Below are 16,407 nucleotides of genomic sequence, written 5' to 3'. Positions count from 1 at the left end.
TAAAAAAAAAAAACCCTCTGGGTTCTACAAATGCTGGAAAAAAGGCAACAATTGATCATCATGGCATGTATTAAAAGAACCCATTAGGTAAAAGGTTGCTGGGAGGCAGGATTACTGCTGCTGCAAAGCAGGGCCCTTCGCACAGGTCTTTGGTGATGACAGCAAAGTGGGAACTAATTTTTTATACTAGGGAGATCTATCAGTTCAGGACAGCCTGAATTTCTGTTTCCTACAGTGACGCAAAACGAAATATTTCTTATCAGTCACAAAGTATTTTTTATAAAATAGTAACACCAAATATTAACTTACAGCTTTTAATCAGAGACACAACAAACTTAGGGACAGTAGAGCATTAAGTAGATAAAGGAAAAAAATAAAATTAGGGAAGACTAAAACAGTCCACAGAGACCCGTAACTACTTTAGGGACACAGAGAAACCAGACATGAGCTTATCCTTCATTTTCACACAGGAGTTTCAGTCATGCACACAGCACAGGGTTTGGGAATCCTAAATAAGACAGGAAAAAGGAAGCACGGAAGGAAAACCAAGTGCATTGTTAAATCCAGGAAGCGAGCAAGCCTTAGCTAGAAGCAGCGAGGGTCTCTGCTCTTTAAGGCTCAGCACCAGACTTCAGCACAGTCTCAGCACTGCTTCCTGACAACTTACCAGAGAAACTCATCAAATGTGGTAACCTTACTGGAATAGACAGCCATGAAAGGAGATTTCAAAAACACATTCAATAAAATTTTACTGATTTTGCCAACATTCTTAAACTCTCATCATGGTGATTCTATTAAACACAGAAACTTTTATAAACCCAGCTCATGGCTAGTTAAGGCAACAGGTAGCTAGTATAATCTTCAGCTGTGGGTAAACCTCATTAGTTGGGGTAGCATGGACAATGTACCCTGCCATGAGAACATTATCAGCTGCAGAACACATCCTCTCAAGAATCAACCATCTAAAACAGCAGATGTGAATTTTAATTAATAGAAAGTTAAAAAGATCAACCTGACAATATGAAACATAACCATGTCTCCGGCACTTAGGCTGTGCCTGTGCTTGCTCCAGACTGTGAAGATGCGGACTAAGATGGCTTTCACCAGTCACAGTGTATTATCCTTTGCAGATTCGGCTTTATTTAAACAACTTTAAAACGAGGGGAAAAAAAAAAAAACAAAAAACAAAACAATGATAACCGCAGTGAACCAACAGACGGATGATCTGAGGGAGTCACATCCTGGTTAACTGACAACGAACTGGTACCTTCTCATCGTCCTGGCTGCGTTTCACCGGGGATGCAGGTACCTGAGGATCACTCTCATCGTCCACTGCCCACTGTGTGCCAAACAGAAAGTCCCGGAGCTGACTCTGTAAACAATACACAGTATAATGAAGGTCACAGGAAACAGAATAGCATGTTATATAAGATTCTGGACAGTAAGTGTCACGGATGCTCCAGGACAAAGTGTTGCTTGACATTTGTGGATAATTATAAATAAGCATAACATTTTCCTCTACATACTTTTGCATATTCTCACAAACCCTTTTAAATGAATGATAAAAAAATTTACTATGGATGGGAAGGAATATTATTTTTAATCTTTTGCCCAATAACAATAATTCAATAATAACTTATAACTAAATAAATTTATAATATTTAATACAGGAATTTTATCAGCTCATATCTACGTATGTATCTTGTCTCATTAATATAGCCTAGAACTTAGATTTCTCTTCAGTTAACAGTACTATTTATTATGACATATACATTTTTATTTAGTTATACCCTCAGGTGTTTTTCCTTCTGGGACTACTAGCATCTTCATGTCAGGACCTGTAGCTCTAAGTTCTTTAAATTTATTGTTTATTAGGATATTAAATTTTTTTATTTTTTATCAAAAATTTCCACCTCCTCCCCTCCTCCCACTTCCTTCCCCTCCCCTCTCCCCACTCCCCCTCCCCATTCTTCTCCAGGCCAAAGAGCAGTCAGGGTTCCCTACCCTATGGGAAGTCCAAGGTCCTCCCCACTCCCCCCAGATCCAGGAAGGTGAGCATCTACCAGAATTAGAATATTAATTTTTGTGTCAATAAGTCTTCTGTATTGAGAAATCTTTCCTCATATTTTTCTCTGAGTTGTCAAGAAAACAGTTTATTTTTCATAAAATTAGAAGGAATTACTTTGAAGTATTTGCCTTTATATGATTACATAACAAGTTATTGTGTCTTCTTATGTTTATGCTTTATTTGACAAGTTAAAAGACTTCTATCATTTTATAACCTGAATAGTGGTTCACACAGGAGGAAGTTCATAAAGGTCACAGATGGTGAGGCATCTTACACAGTAAGTTCCCACCACACACACAACTGGCGCAGAGGAAATGCTGTTCTAGCCCCGTGACTGCAGCTGTCAGCCGGCATCAAGCCCATCGGTGGTGGATTTCCTGCTTGTCCCAAGGCCGGTAACCCTTCAAAACATGCCTCTAACCTGACACGAGAGGAGGGAGAACTTTCTGCCCTACCTGAAGTTTAAAAATAAACCTCTCCCGCCCCTGGAACGTCCTAAACCATATATGCCCTTGGCCTCTAGTGGATGTTGTTCTTCCAACTCAGTTTTCAGTGTCTCCCAGTCACGGTGCTTTCCCTGTCTACTCCAGCATCTCAGAGAAGAGCCGGTACTCCTGCCCCTACCCATGAAGACGGGCTGAGGGAAGGAGGAGAGGAAGGATGGGGCCGGCAGGTTAGGGTACTTAACGGTTTTACAGTAAAAGAACAAGTGTTTGGATAAAGTGAGTGGTACAATCATTTATAAGTGCAAAGCCAGCTTCGTATTTAGTGGACATGTGTTCAGAATGACAAAAGTCCGTGCCCTTTGTGGAGATCGGAGTTGGCCTCTTCTGTATTGAACTGCAGCTCCTGGCTCACAGGTCTCTTATTCTCGATTTCAATAGTGAGGTGGTGCTGCGAGGCCTCCTCGAGGTTCTGAAGCAGGCGCATTTCCCACTGCCTCACCCGCTCCATGGCGGCTGCCAGCTTCCTTGGGTCTCGTCTCCTGCTGCGAGTTTTGTGGAAAACCTTGGGAAATGTCGAGCTCAGAGACAAGGCTGCAAGAGACTGTTGCTTCTGCCGAGGACGTTGGGTCAAGGGGGCTGACACAGAAGCTTCTTCCGCGGGAGCAGAGAGATCCCGGCAGGGCCTTAACCGCCCACGGGGCCGCTTGGAAGCCCTGGAAATTGGCTTCCGTTTCCGAGTGGCGGCTGCGGCATTGACTTCTGCCGTGCGGATGGGGATGCCCTGGGAAAGGCGTGAAGACATCAGGAGTCCACCTTCCGCACTCTTTTCACAAAGGCCACGGCTAAGGGTAGCTTCCTCAGGAGTCCTGTGTTCTCTTTTTAAGCATGGCCTCATCAGGATAAAAGAGCTCTTGGACCCAGAGTTCAAGTCAGTGCCTTCCGTGCAGCCTTGAAAGTTGGAGCGTTTCTGCTGGCCAAAGCCGTTGCTGACGTCACTCACCACTCACAAGATGCCGAAAGCAATTGTCTTCTTTGTTAGATACCCTGACCACCAACAGAAAGCAACTGTTGATCTTGCCCAGAGGATCCACAGATCTCTGGGCCTAAGTTCTTCTGAGAGCTACACTTCTGCTGGTCATAGCCTCTGATATGGTGATCTACATACTTCAACTTCATGAAAAACCCAATCTGTCCCAGCTCTTTCGCCTTCATATTCCAGCTAGAATCCAAAGCCTTCTATGCTCCCAGATGGAGAGGAAATAAACTAGGGAGTAAAGGTTCAAGTTACCACCTTTCAGAACTACCTCATCTTTATCTTAATTCCCAATAATCTCTGCATTATTTAAGCTCCAACAAATAAGAAACAAAGCAACCTTATGAAGGCCATGAAGATTCAAGAGCATGAAAATCAGGACCATTTGGAGTATTCTGATATGTAACTTTAAAGAAAAATACAAATTAATTAGGGTTACATTTAAGACCCTTTGGTTAAAAAAAAAAAAGTCAACCCAAAGTATGTTTTGCTGTATAATTTTGTTGTTAGGGGAAAGTTCCTTGGAGAAAACCTAAATATCAGAGACTGAGTTTTAGAATTCCAGAGTTTTCTTCACGAGCTACCTTTTGGCAGCTTTGGCTAATCTGTGGTGTCCTCCGGAGACACATTAACATTTGCAGGCAATCTCCCATATATATATATATATATATATATATATATATATATATATATATATATAGCCTGCAAAGAGCCGTTACAGGCCTCTGCACAACGTGGCCCTGTGGGAGGGAACCCATGGAGGAAAAAGCAAGGGTTGGAAACAATATGCCCAAGGTATCAGACACGCTACCGTTGCCATTTCTACAGCTCAGTGCTTAATCTGACTAGCTCTATATGTTACCTATGGAGAGCTAGTAAAAAATCAGTCCTATAAGCAAGAAAATTTAAAAAATCAAATCCCAAGGTGTTGCATGTGGACACCAAAGAAGATGTGTGAACGTGGGCTTGAAGAACTATAACAGGGCAGGAATTAGTAGAATGCATGAATGGAGAAAAGGTCACAAGCTGCCCAGTATCCACTCTTGCTTAAAGTATGATGGCTATCACCTTGGCACCTTCTGCTCTGATCAAGACCACACCCCTTCAACCATGCTGTAAGCAATGAGACTGAATAACAGAGTTGTTTTCCTTAAAAGAAGTGCTCCATCCTCCAGCCCTAACGCCTCCTGCAAGGAACACCGCAGCAATGTTGGAACCTCAACAGCTACCTTTGGCCATTTATAGGGGAGTGAAACTAACTACTTTCTTTAAGTACATTTTATAGTACAGATTTCTATTACAATGAACTTAAATACTATTCCCAATTATCATATGAAAAGGGATTAATTAGTATCTCACAAAATATAGTAAATATTCCTAAGTCCAGCTATAATTACTCAGTCATTATCAATCTTTACTTTTTTATTTGCACACACAAAATATTAAAGTACTTTCAACACTCAAAAAATAAAGCCTGCACATATACAAATAGATTCTAAAACTGTTAATCAATTCTAATATAAACAAATCTAAGAAACACTATAGCTTCTAAACTTTTACTCTATTAAAAATAAATATGCTTACACAATGAAGTCTATTATCTCATAGATATTATATTATTCTATTATCTAATAGTGATATACACATGTCTATCTAAAAAGATATTAAATCATGTAAAAGAACTATAACAATCACTTTATACAATACACACAAACAAATGTACATTCAACAAGGAAGAAAAATGTTATAGACAGGCAATTTTTGATCTAATTCGATAGAAACCTGACATTTGGAACTTAATTTCTTTGTCAAATTTTTATACATTAAGAAGATTTTTCTTATATCAAATAACAATATCACAAGTCCAACAAAACTTATTAAAAATATTTCTTTCAAGTAAAAACTAGCCTTTAGGTATCTTTCCATTTTTAAAAAGATTTAAAAAGTAAAAAAAAAAATCAACTTATTATATCTTTTGCTTCTACCCAGTACATTACTACTGAAAACAAAGAGTCCAGCCTCTACACTCCACCACATTTTTAAAACTAGTAACTCTATAGTGTAAAATAAATATAATAGAGCTAAACTTTAATTTGATGAAAGTAGGATTATTTTTAAAATACTTACAGAGGATATCATGTTATTCTCACAACTGGAGGTCAAGTTGCTACATCTCATATAGACATCAATCAGATCTAGCAGATTACCATTCTTCAAGAAATTGTCGTACGTTTTCTTAATGTCTTCATAGTGGTCAACCACTTTCAGGTTTTCCGTGGGCAAGCTCAGCTTTTCATGTAAGAAGTATTTCCATGTCAGTAACACATCACTGAGAGAGACTGCAAATTCTCCACTGTGCTGAAGGAGAGGCAAAAAGGGGGGGGGGGAAGCAAAGAAAGAAATGATAAATATGAGTGCTTAATACTTGGACATATTTATCTAGTGGCTTATATTTGATAAGAGAAATACAAATAGCATGTGTTTATAGTAAATCAGTTTTGAGAAGCTGATAAAACATATATAAGCAGGAAAGTTTGCAAATAAAAAAATATGGTGAATGGGGTCGGGCGTGGTGAAGCACGCCTTTAGGCCGGACGTCTGGGAGGCAGAGACAGCAGAAGCTCTGGGTTCGAAGTTAGCCTGGACCACAGAGCATGCTGCAGAAGAGCACAGAAGAAATCCTGTTTTGAAAGACAAAACAAAACAAAAAAATAAATGAAATAAAAATTTCACGAATGTATAATCAATGTTTCAACTTTCAAACTCCACTGCATCTTTTACTCACGGTAAAAGGATGGGTGCACAACCCAAAGCGCTGAGCTAAGGTGTTTCAATCTCTTCTGTATCTCCAGTGCCATGAGGAATCCCACCTGGCAACAGCATTCTAAGTGCTGGCTTTAAAACTCAGCCACAGTGTTCTGGTCATCATTGTTATGACGTATGTTTTGTCATTATTACAGAGGAAGAAAGAGATCAGCGCAAAACTCAGGGTCTGGAAAGATTTTTGTTTCTTCCCTGGTCCTAAATACACTAAATTATAATAACTTAGTGCTAAAAATCAAGTTACGCTTCTCCCTATGAGCACTCAGATGCCATTGGTCAGGCAAATTTATTCTTCTACATTTGGCTTCTGTTTTGTTTTGTTGTTGTTGTTTTATTCCTGAAATAAGTCAAAAGATTGTGATCTGACTACACAGACACGTGGTTGACAAGAGACCCAGCAGCACTGCCTACAGGTGCAGGTCAAGAGTCACCTCGTGTAAAGCTTTCCTTGAAGTGTCTCCTTGGGCGGCCATGTGACACATTTTCAGTGGACAAGCAAAAGGCTTGCTCTGTATTCAATGTATTTTCCCCACATAATATGTAGGATATTAACAATGGCGCCTCCCCAAAACACCAGCCGTGACTCATTAAAAAGTTCTGACTTCTCATTTTTAATTCAGCATGAATAACAAATATGTTTGAGTATCCATATGTGGGTCTGTGAAATGTAACATGTGCGGGCTTCGCAGTCAAGTTTCTTCCAGCTTCTGCTCACACTAAGACCTACTGGAGCTCCTTTCAAAGATGATAGTAATTACGTAGTTAGCTACTGTTGTTGTCTGGGACTAAATCTTACTTAATCAAGAATAATACAGAGTGATCAATACATTCAAAACATACATTCTTATATATATTTGAATTGTTAAAAATCTGTAGCTTTATCTTTTATAAAAGCATATATGCTATTTGAGATCCAGATTTAAAACATGATTAAAATGTTTTTTAAAACTCAATTGTTTATTTACCCATACTGAGACAATAAATTAGCCCTATTGTCTTAGAATAGAAGCCTGCTATATCACAAATATTTAAGTCAACTGTAATATATGAAGCTAACTCAATGACCCCTACCATTAACTCTCAAGGTTTACCATAACCCAAACATAAGTCAGATAATTTCCCAGCACCATATCAAAAATGAGATATTTTAATACTTCCTAATCCCTTAAAGGTTATAATCTTAAATACACTTTAAGTAATATAAAACAAATTCAGTGAGTTTCAACACTAAATTTGCTTTTTTCTCAAAAATTTCTAAAAATTATTATTACTATGACAATCCTTTATACTTGGAAAAAATTAAGGTTTCCTCACTAAAGTAAACATACAACTTATTCTCATTCTGTCGACTAGAGATAGTTGAAGGGAAATTGTGCAAGCTCACGCTCTTATCTGTTACTAGATTAAAAGTGTTCATACTGGGACTGTAAAAAAAAACTGTATTAAAGCCAAATAAAATGCTGTCCTGACATTAGTTTTCATTGGGTGCCCATCAAGACTGACTACTCTATGACTCAAACCAGTAACAAATCAGACAATGTTTTGCTTGCTATGAAAACATGCCAGCTGACTAATGTACGAAGCAAGTTCAAACTCTTCAGTTCTTTAATTCTCTTATGGACATGGGTTATATTTCATAAGGATGAAATGAAGTGTTGGAATTTCACCTCTTTTTGAGAATGTCATATATAAATACTACATGTAATTATTCCTGTCCCTTTCCCTGCTCTAACTCCTCCTGTGCACCCCCAAATTCATGACCTCATCTTTATTATTGTTACATGTGCATAAGTGCTGGCTAGTCTTATGTCAACTTGACATACAAACTACAGTTATCTGAGAGAACCTCAACAGAGAAAATGTCTCCCTAAGATCCAGCTGACGGGCATTTCCTTACTTAGTGAGTGATGGGGAAGGCCCAGCCAATTGTGGGTAGTTCCATACCCGGGCTGCTGGTCTTAGGTTCCATAACAATGTAGTCTGAGCAAGCCAGGGGAAGCAAGTTACTAAGCAGCACCCTCCATGGCCTCTGCATCAGCTCCTGCTTCCAGGATCCTGTCCTGTTTAAGTTCCTGCCCTGACTTCAATCAATAATCAGCAACAACATGGAAGTGTAAGCCAAATAAACCTTTCCCTCCCCAACTTGCTTTTTGACCATGGTGTTTCATTGCAGCAATAGAAACCCTAAGATAACACACATATATATACACAACCTAATAAGTCCATTTAGCATTATTTGAGTGTACATGTGTGCAGGGGAAGTCACTTGGTATAGAACAAGCTGTGCAGAAGCTCGCCTCTGAAGAAAATTGATGGTCCCTCTCTCAAAAGTCTTTGACTGCCTAAAGCTCTTGATCTAGGGAAGAGATTTTTGGAATTTCACCTCAACCACATTGGCACGTCAGTGTTGTAATTAGCAAATCACATTGTTGAGATTTCTGGATGCAGCTTCCCTGCCAAGCCGACAGGACACTATCAAGTGGAACTGCATATTTTAGGAGCACTTGCACTCTGGTTATACCTCAACATTAGTTTATGATGGCTCTACTTTTAAATAAGATTCAAAATTTAAATTAATTTGACTTCATTTAGCACCATTAGAGAAAAGAGCATTGGTTAATTCATTCTGTGAACTTGGTTATGTCAGATATCCCAACTCTGTTTCTCTGCTTATAAAATAATGAATAAAATAATATTGTACATTTGCTTTTGTCTCTTTCCCCCTTCAAGGTAAAATAATTCTTGAAATGGTGGTTGGTAAATGTATAATTGTTAAGCCTGCTTATTCTGGTTTGCTAGGTCATCTTTAAATCTAACAGTCTACCGTGGGTACTGTAACAATTGCTTTGTATGAAGTTATTAAGTACCTTTATTTCATGCCATGAAACATAACATGCTGTCACCTTATATAAGGTGACAAATACACTATTATAGAATAACTGCAAGACAGACTCGAACTGTGAAGCCATGTCTCAAGAAAAGACCAAAACATTAACTGCTCCCCAATGGAATCAAAGGCATTTGCCATAGCATGAGATCAGAGGTCCTCAGTGTGGAGCTGGGGGAGATGGAGGAGGGGGCGAGGCCTTGCTGTGCAGGGTGAAGACTGAGCTGGAATACAGGCACCAAGTAAAGCTGGGCAACTAGCCCTGCCTGTCACCCGATGGGAAAATACAAATGAAAAACTGCCAGTTGAAACAATGACATTTCATCTTACATCTTCTAGAAAGGCCATCGAAAAAGATGAAATGTTCTTCACTTCTCCCCTTCCCTTTCCTCCCTCCAAATGTAATCCTCTGCCTTTCTTTCAAAATGAGGGCCTCTTTTGAATTGTTAAGACTGAGCGAGTGTGTGTGTGTGTATGTGTATATGTGTGTGTGTGTGTGTGTGTTCCTAAATATATAAAAACAACCTGTTGTCCGTATAATGTTGCATGTATTTATCTTTTCAGGACTGATCATTTTATGAAAGAGAACTTGTTATAAGTCATGGTGTTCTAAATGAGAAATGTCCTTCATCGGGTTATGCATGTGAACACTTTGATCCCTGTTGGTGGCACGTCTAGGAGGTATACAGCATTGCTGGAGGAAACCTGCCATCGAGGATGTGCTTTGAGAGTTTATAGCCTCACCCCACTTCCATTTTACTCTCTGCTTCCTGCATGAAGAAGGAGACAAGATTCTCATCTTCCTGCCCAGGGCACCTGCGGCCAGTACAGACTCCCCCAGCCCTGGAAGCATAAGCCAAAAAAAACTCTTCATAAGTTGCTTCTGGTCACAGCATCTTATCACAGCAATGGAGAGTAAAGAAAACAAGGGTCTCTAGTTTGATTCCACTAAAAGGTCTTTAAGGTGTAATACATACACAAGCAGAGAAGACTAACACTAATATCGGGTGCCGGATACCATGACACATTTAAAAGAGTAACAATGTGTAAGCATGGCAAATGTGAAGAATCTGTGAGCTGACATTGAGGGAATCCATGGACTATTCCTTCAACTTTCCATCAATTTAACTTGTATTTCCAAAGCACTAAGTAAAGTGAGTACTGCTTCAATCTATTCAACACACCTATATGCAATGTTTGTTTAATAGCTATGGCTAAAAACAAAGTATAGTCAAACTGGACTATAAGCACCACCCCTCACTTCAGCTAGCCTGTCCCTTTAGGATTCCTGAGCTCTGACAGACAGCACTCCATGTGCTGGCACCCATCCTTGTCTTAGCCCTTACTCCTTGTGGAGTCAATTCTTTCCCTTACTTTATCTCCGTCTTTATCTCTCTTACCCAATCAAATGCTTGGTTTCAGAGCCCCATATACTTCTCATAGTTAGCATTTGCATTTATTTGTATAATTATCTGCATACTGTCTTCTTCACCTTTGAGTAATAAAGCCGGACTCAATACCCCAGCTCACCGTTCTAACTCCAGCACATAGTTCGATGCCAGAACATAGTCAATGCTTAAAGTAAAGAGCTGTGCCTGCAAATGCAGGCCTGCAGCCTGCCAGGCTGATGCAGGAGTAACAAGAAAAGCAATGCAAGGACACCAAGGTGAGGATTTCCTGGCACATCTGGGGAACACCAGGGGCTAATTACAGCAGCCTGTGGGAAATTTCCCATCTCTTCTCCTCTTTGCCTTAATGGTACTTTCCAGATAAAGTTTTCCTGCTCCTAAAACTGCCACAGTCTTTCCACCTCAACCCCTATTACCCTGTAGTTTGCATATTTGTATCCCCATAGCATTTATTATGATCCAAAATACGCCTGTCTTGAGTGGGAACTGCTCTTTTCCACAATATTAACTTGTAACATCAGTGTCTTAGGGTTTTGATTGCTGTGAAGAGACCCATGACCACAGCAGCACTTATAAATGAAAACATTTAATTGGGCTGCTTACAGTGTCAAAGGGTTAGTCCATTATTGCCATGGCCGGAAACATGGGGGCATCTGGCACCATGACAGACATGGTGTTGTACAAGGAGCTGATCCGTAGGCAGCAGGGAAGAGACAGGGTCACATTGGGCCTCAAAGTCCACCCTACAGTGACACATTTCCTCCAACAAGGCCAAACCTCCTAATAGAGTTACTCCTATGGGCCAAATATTCAAACACATGAGTCGACGGGCACCATACCAATTCAAACCACCACAATCAGGGAGTTCCTAATTTGTTGTATTCCCTATGTTTATAATGCCTAAGACATAAAAACTCAACAAATATTCTTAACAAACACATAATATAGAAGTTGCGAAAATTCTTCTCCATTCAAAATTATCTATATACAGGTTGAAATATGGAAAACTTGCAACTTTCCATACAAAGGCAAGACTGTTAGAATTTGAAGAGGAAATGTTTCCCATGGATTTATGCACTGAACACCTGGTTTCCAATATGGGACACTACTTTGGAAGATGCTAAAAACTTTAGGAGAAGGGGCCAAGATGGAGGAAGCAAGTCACTAGGGGCACGATTTGAAGGCTTGACTCCATCCAAGGTCCATTTCTCTCTGACTCCTGCCCATCACAAGTTGAGGAGCGGCTGCCATAGAGTCTCACTGTCAGGATGCTATTCTAGACCATGTATCGTGAAGTAACAGATCAAGGACAAATGACTGAATTAAGACCTGAAAAACCATGAGCCACGGTAAGTTCATGTCTCCCTCTCCTTCCTCAGCTGTTTGTCACTATGGCTGGAAGAATAGGGTAACTTACACACTGTCCGTTGGTGTAAGTCTATTTTTAGGTGTTAATTTTAATTTTCAAAGAATGGTCATATTATATGTCAACTTTTTTCTCTTTGTCCTAAATGGTCTTTATTTTCTATTAATGTCTAATACGTTTTGAAAATGTATTGGTCTGTGAAATCTAGAAGTCTGATATGTAAGATTGAAGTAATTCCTAAGAATGTCATTCCACTGTCCATGCCAAGGTATTGAACCCGACCCACTCTTCCATAGTCAAGTCAGTATCTTGATCTCCCTGATTCTTCTTCAGAACTGATTATCCCCCTCCCCTAAACCCTCCCTTTCTTTTATCCCTTTCCTAAATCTTTCTCTCTTCATATCTAGGATCTATCTAAAAACAAGAAACCCTTTTTGTTTTTACTACCCTAGCCTGAATTTATCCCACGACCATCTCTAGTTGAATATCAATGGGCCCAAGCTACCTCCAACAGAATCACTTGGTAGCGATTTTCTAAACAATAGTTTCTTGGTTGGTTGGTTGGTTGGTAGGGAGTGCCTCCCATGTGCTAGAGAAGAACGCTATCACTGAGCTTTCTCCATCCCCTTTTTACATGTTATTGTGAGACAGAGTCTCAAAGACTCAAGTCATGGGTTGAACTCACACTTTAGTTCAGAAAGGCCTTTAACTTCTGATCATCCTGTCTCTGTCTTCTGAGTAGCTGGGTGTACAGGCCCATGGCACTTAGCTCCAATGAGCTAATATTCTTAAAGACCTCCCAAATGATTTTGATGCATAAACTGATTTTTGTGTGTGTGTGTTTGTTCGTGTGTTTGTTTTTTGAGACAGGGTTTTTCCTCTGTGAAGCTTGGCAGTCCTAGAACTAACTTTAAAACCAGGCTGGCCTTGAACTCAGAGATCTGCCAGCCTCTGAGTGCTGGGCTAAAGGCGTGCAGCACCACTGCCCAGCCATAAACTGATTAAGAATACATAACTCATACGACAGTGCTGAGACTAGACATAAAATATGTTGAATAAAATTATATGTGCTCCTCTAGAGTTTCTTTTAGGGAACAAAGGAACAATTATTAAATAGGAATACACACACACACACACACACATATATAAAACCATAAGAGTTGCAGATTTAATCTTTATGACTTTTTCATTAAATATCAAATGTACACATTCCATGTTCAAATTATACACATGAAATAATTTAATAAATCATTTCAGATGCATACACTATTTATTTGACACAGATAAGCAGAAGCATTTCTAGAACAGCCTATGACAGGAGGACAAACACTACAAAGAGAGTGATGTGCTTAAGCTCAAGCTTACTAAAACAGGCAGCGAGCAAAGTTCAACTAAATACAGTCTGCTAACCTGCTTGTTGTTCTCGGCCATGGAAAGCTGCAGCGCCAGGAGCATGGAGTCTGGACCACATAAAGTGGTTCTTTCAGAGGTACAGAAAGCACGCCAGTTCCTCCTAAACTCTTTAATCATATCCAAGACAGACATTCTCTTAAAGGAGAACAGAACACAATGTTAAAGTGACTTGTTGTAATTGGAAATTAACATTTAACATGTGTAAGAAAGCATGGTTAGAAAAAAAAATAGTGAACAAGGGGTCATTTCATATTTACCAAGATTGCTTTTAATTAAATTTAGGCAAACAGAATACAATTTCTGCCCAATCATATTTTCCTCTAGTTTTCTTAAGCCAAATCTTTTGAAATAACAAAAATCCAACCTCCAATTTTGAATTCACATAAAACAGACACGCAAATTCTGCAAATTTATAATTATAGACATAGACACCAATAATTACATCTGTATTTTAAGACAGTTGTTCTAAGAAAAATGGCCCTATAAGTGGAGAACTGGAGGTGGGGCTCTCACTCCTGCAGTCCCCAGAGTGGCTCACTTTCTGCCCAACTGAATCTGGAACAGTTATGACCTGATTTGACTAGAAGACTACGAGATCATGAGAATTCTAAGTACACACCTTAGAGGTTTGTGCAAGAGTTAAAACAGTCGAGTTTTGATTAAGAGTGTTTGTGCTGAGCTGTTTTTATAAACTCTGTTTATGATGAACACCTGATTTCCTTCTGGGTCTGGCGTTTTTGGTGCACATTGGACAGGCTTACCTATGAGTCCAGTAAAGTCTGGCAGAGTTTCTAAGAACTTCCCGTGGTAGACAACACGGATGACTTTGTGACTCTACAGAAATGACACTCAGAAGCTCATGTCTGGTCTCCCTGGACTTCATTCCCATGCCTTTCCCCATCACCAACGCTATCCTATCCTTTTGCTATCACATACACAACTACACCTACACGCTGACGCCCCTGGTCCTCCTAGCAAACCGCCAGTCTTGGGGAGCCCTCACTCTCCTGCTGTCCTGAGCCTGCTGTACTAAACCCAGCTAACCCGCTGCAGAGGACACCTGAGAGAGCTGACAACTTATCCAAACTCCACAGAAAGAGGATCCCAGTCAACATGGAAGGTGAACCTCAGCAACGTGAGTCGTCTCTGTCCAGGCAAGCTGAGAAATCGCCTGATCCAACAGAATCTTAAGCAAATGCTTGGTTATTTTACAGTGACCACGGTACTGGTGTTTTGTTACACAGCAAAAAGATAATCAATATTTCCTCTAACACATGAAGCTACCCAATGTCAGATCCTTTTCAAACGTTCAACATTAATTACTTTGTTCAATTTTCGCGTGTCCTAATGACGTCAATCTATAATTATCTGCATTTGACACATGAAGAAAGTAATGTCCAGCGACACAAAGCTAGCATATAGCCGAAACGCATAAATCCAAGACTCATAATCCCAAGCCTGGCACTTACATCACTGTGTTTCATAACTTCTCCTAGATGCACACAATCAACATTAGAAATAATCTGGCACGCTGTGAACATTCTAGATACCAAACCAGTCAAGTCCCTCTTCTGCTTTCCTTCTTCCTGATGGCACTTACCCTTTCTTAAACGTCTGTGTGTGTGCTCACTCACATGTGAGCACATGTGTACAGAGGCCCAAGAGTGACACTGGGAGCTTCTCCCCCTCTGCTGTCCACCTCATCCATGACGGAATAATCTCTTGCTGAACTCAGAGCTCGCCATATCAGCAAGTCTGGCCAGCCAGCTTGCTCCAGGGATCTCTCGTCTCTGCCTCCTGCACACTGGGATTACAGACTGTACACCAGCATTTATTTCCTTCCTACCTCCCCATTATTCATTCCTCAAGGGGCATCTACGTCATCGCGTGACCTGGCTGTGACTAGTGCAGCCACACCGATGTGGGGAGCTCAGACCTGTCCAATAATTGTGAAACAATAAATTACAATCTGCAGTGCAATTTAAACAGACGGCAGATGATCATAACCAGTAATCTTCATTGCTGGGAGCTTCCCTCCTCTTAAAAATAACACACTACCTCTTTAAAAAAAAAAACAGAAAGTGAGGAAGTAATAAAAACATGAGCTATCATCAGTGATATGATTAGTTTGCCTGAAGTACTTTAAGGTTTAGATTTCTATCCAAAAAAAAAACAAAAAAACAAAAAGCAAAAAAAAACCTAGAACTAAATCAAATCCCTGACTCTATCGTGAATTATGGGATCTTAGCAACTTACAGCACTTCTCTATGCCTCAACCTCCTTGCTGTGAAAACGCAAAAAGTTCCTACCTCCCATAGTTTTGGGAGAAGTAAAAGACACAACTACATCTAAAGCTTTTATAGCAACGCCAAGCACATTCGTTATGATCGTGCATCATGGGTTTTTAAGTTGTTTTGAGTTAAAATTGAAAGAGCATTACAACTAGTGTCAGAGCCAATAGTCTCATCTAGGAGGCTACAACTCTTTGGAAGGAGGGAAATACTAAATATTTGTGACATTCAGGCCATACAGTCTGTTTCACAACCACATACCTTGTCATAGCAAGGCAACAAGGAACAATGTATAGACAAGGAAACATAGCTAAACCCCACTAAAAAAAATTCTTTTATTTTTGGACACCAAAACCTGTTTTATATAATCTTCAGAAGTCACAAAATTTTCTCCTTTAATTTTTTTTTTTCACCGACCATTTAAACATGGAAAAGCAATGTTTAGCTTTGGAACCGGCTATTGACAAATGGGCGCTGCAGCTGGTTTGCCAACCTCTATTGTCGCCCCAGCTCTTTCCCCAGTTGCCTAAGCCTACATTCGTTCTGGACCTGGCTGCCGCGGTAAATGTATTATCACATGGGAAGCAGGGCGATGCCTCACCCTCTGCTCTTATCTCCCAGCCGTTGTGAAGAATCCATGAGACATGAAATATGGAAAATGAATGGAAAAG

General features: G+C 39.9%; 1 protein-coding gene across 1 annotated transcript in view; it reads right to left on the bottom strand.

Moving 5' to 3' along the window:
- Nucleotides 1–16,407, bottom strand: part of Parpbp (PARP1 binding protein) — a 53,038-nt gene that overhangs the window by 35,855 nt on the left and 776 nt on the right. The window contains exons 2-4 of the mRNA XM_048418691.3: nt 13,443–13,580; nt 5,675–5,905; nt 1,268–1,372 (exon numbers count right to left, since the gene is read on the bottom strand). Coding sequence (XP_048274648.3) covers nt 1,268–1,372; nt 5,675–5,905; nt 13,443–13,580 — 474 coding nt within the window. The remainder of the gene's footprint in view (nt 1–1,267; nt 1,373–5,674; nt 5,906–13,442; nt 13,581–16,407) is intronic.

This window comes from Myodes glareolus, chromosome 26 (genome assembly GCF_982192425.1).
Source record: "Myodes glareolus chromosome 26, mMyoGla1.1, whole genome shotgun sequence".
Classification (NCBI taxonomy): domain Eukaryota; kingdom Metazoa; phylum Chordata; class Mammalia; order Rodentia; family Cricetidae; genus Myodes; species Myodes glareolus.
The sequence above is the reverse complement of the archived record's forward strand: the minus strand, read 5'-3'. Positions and strand labels throughout refer to the sequence as shown.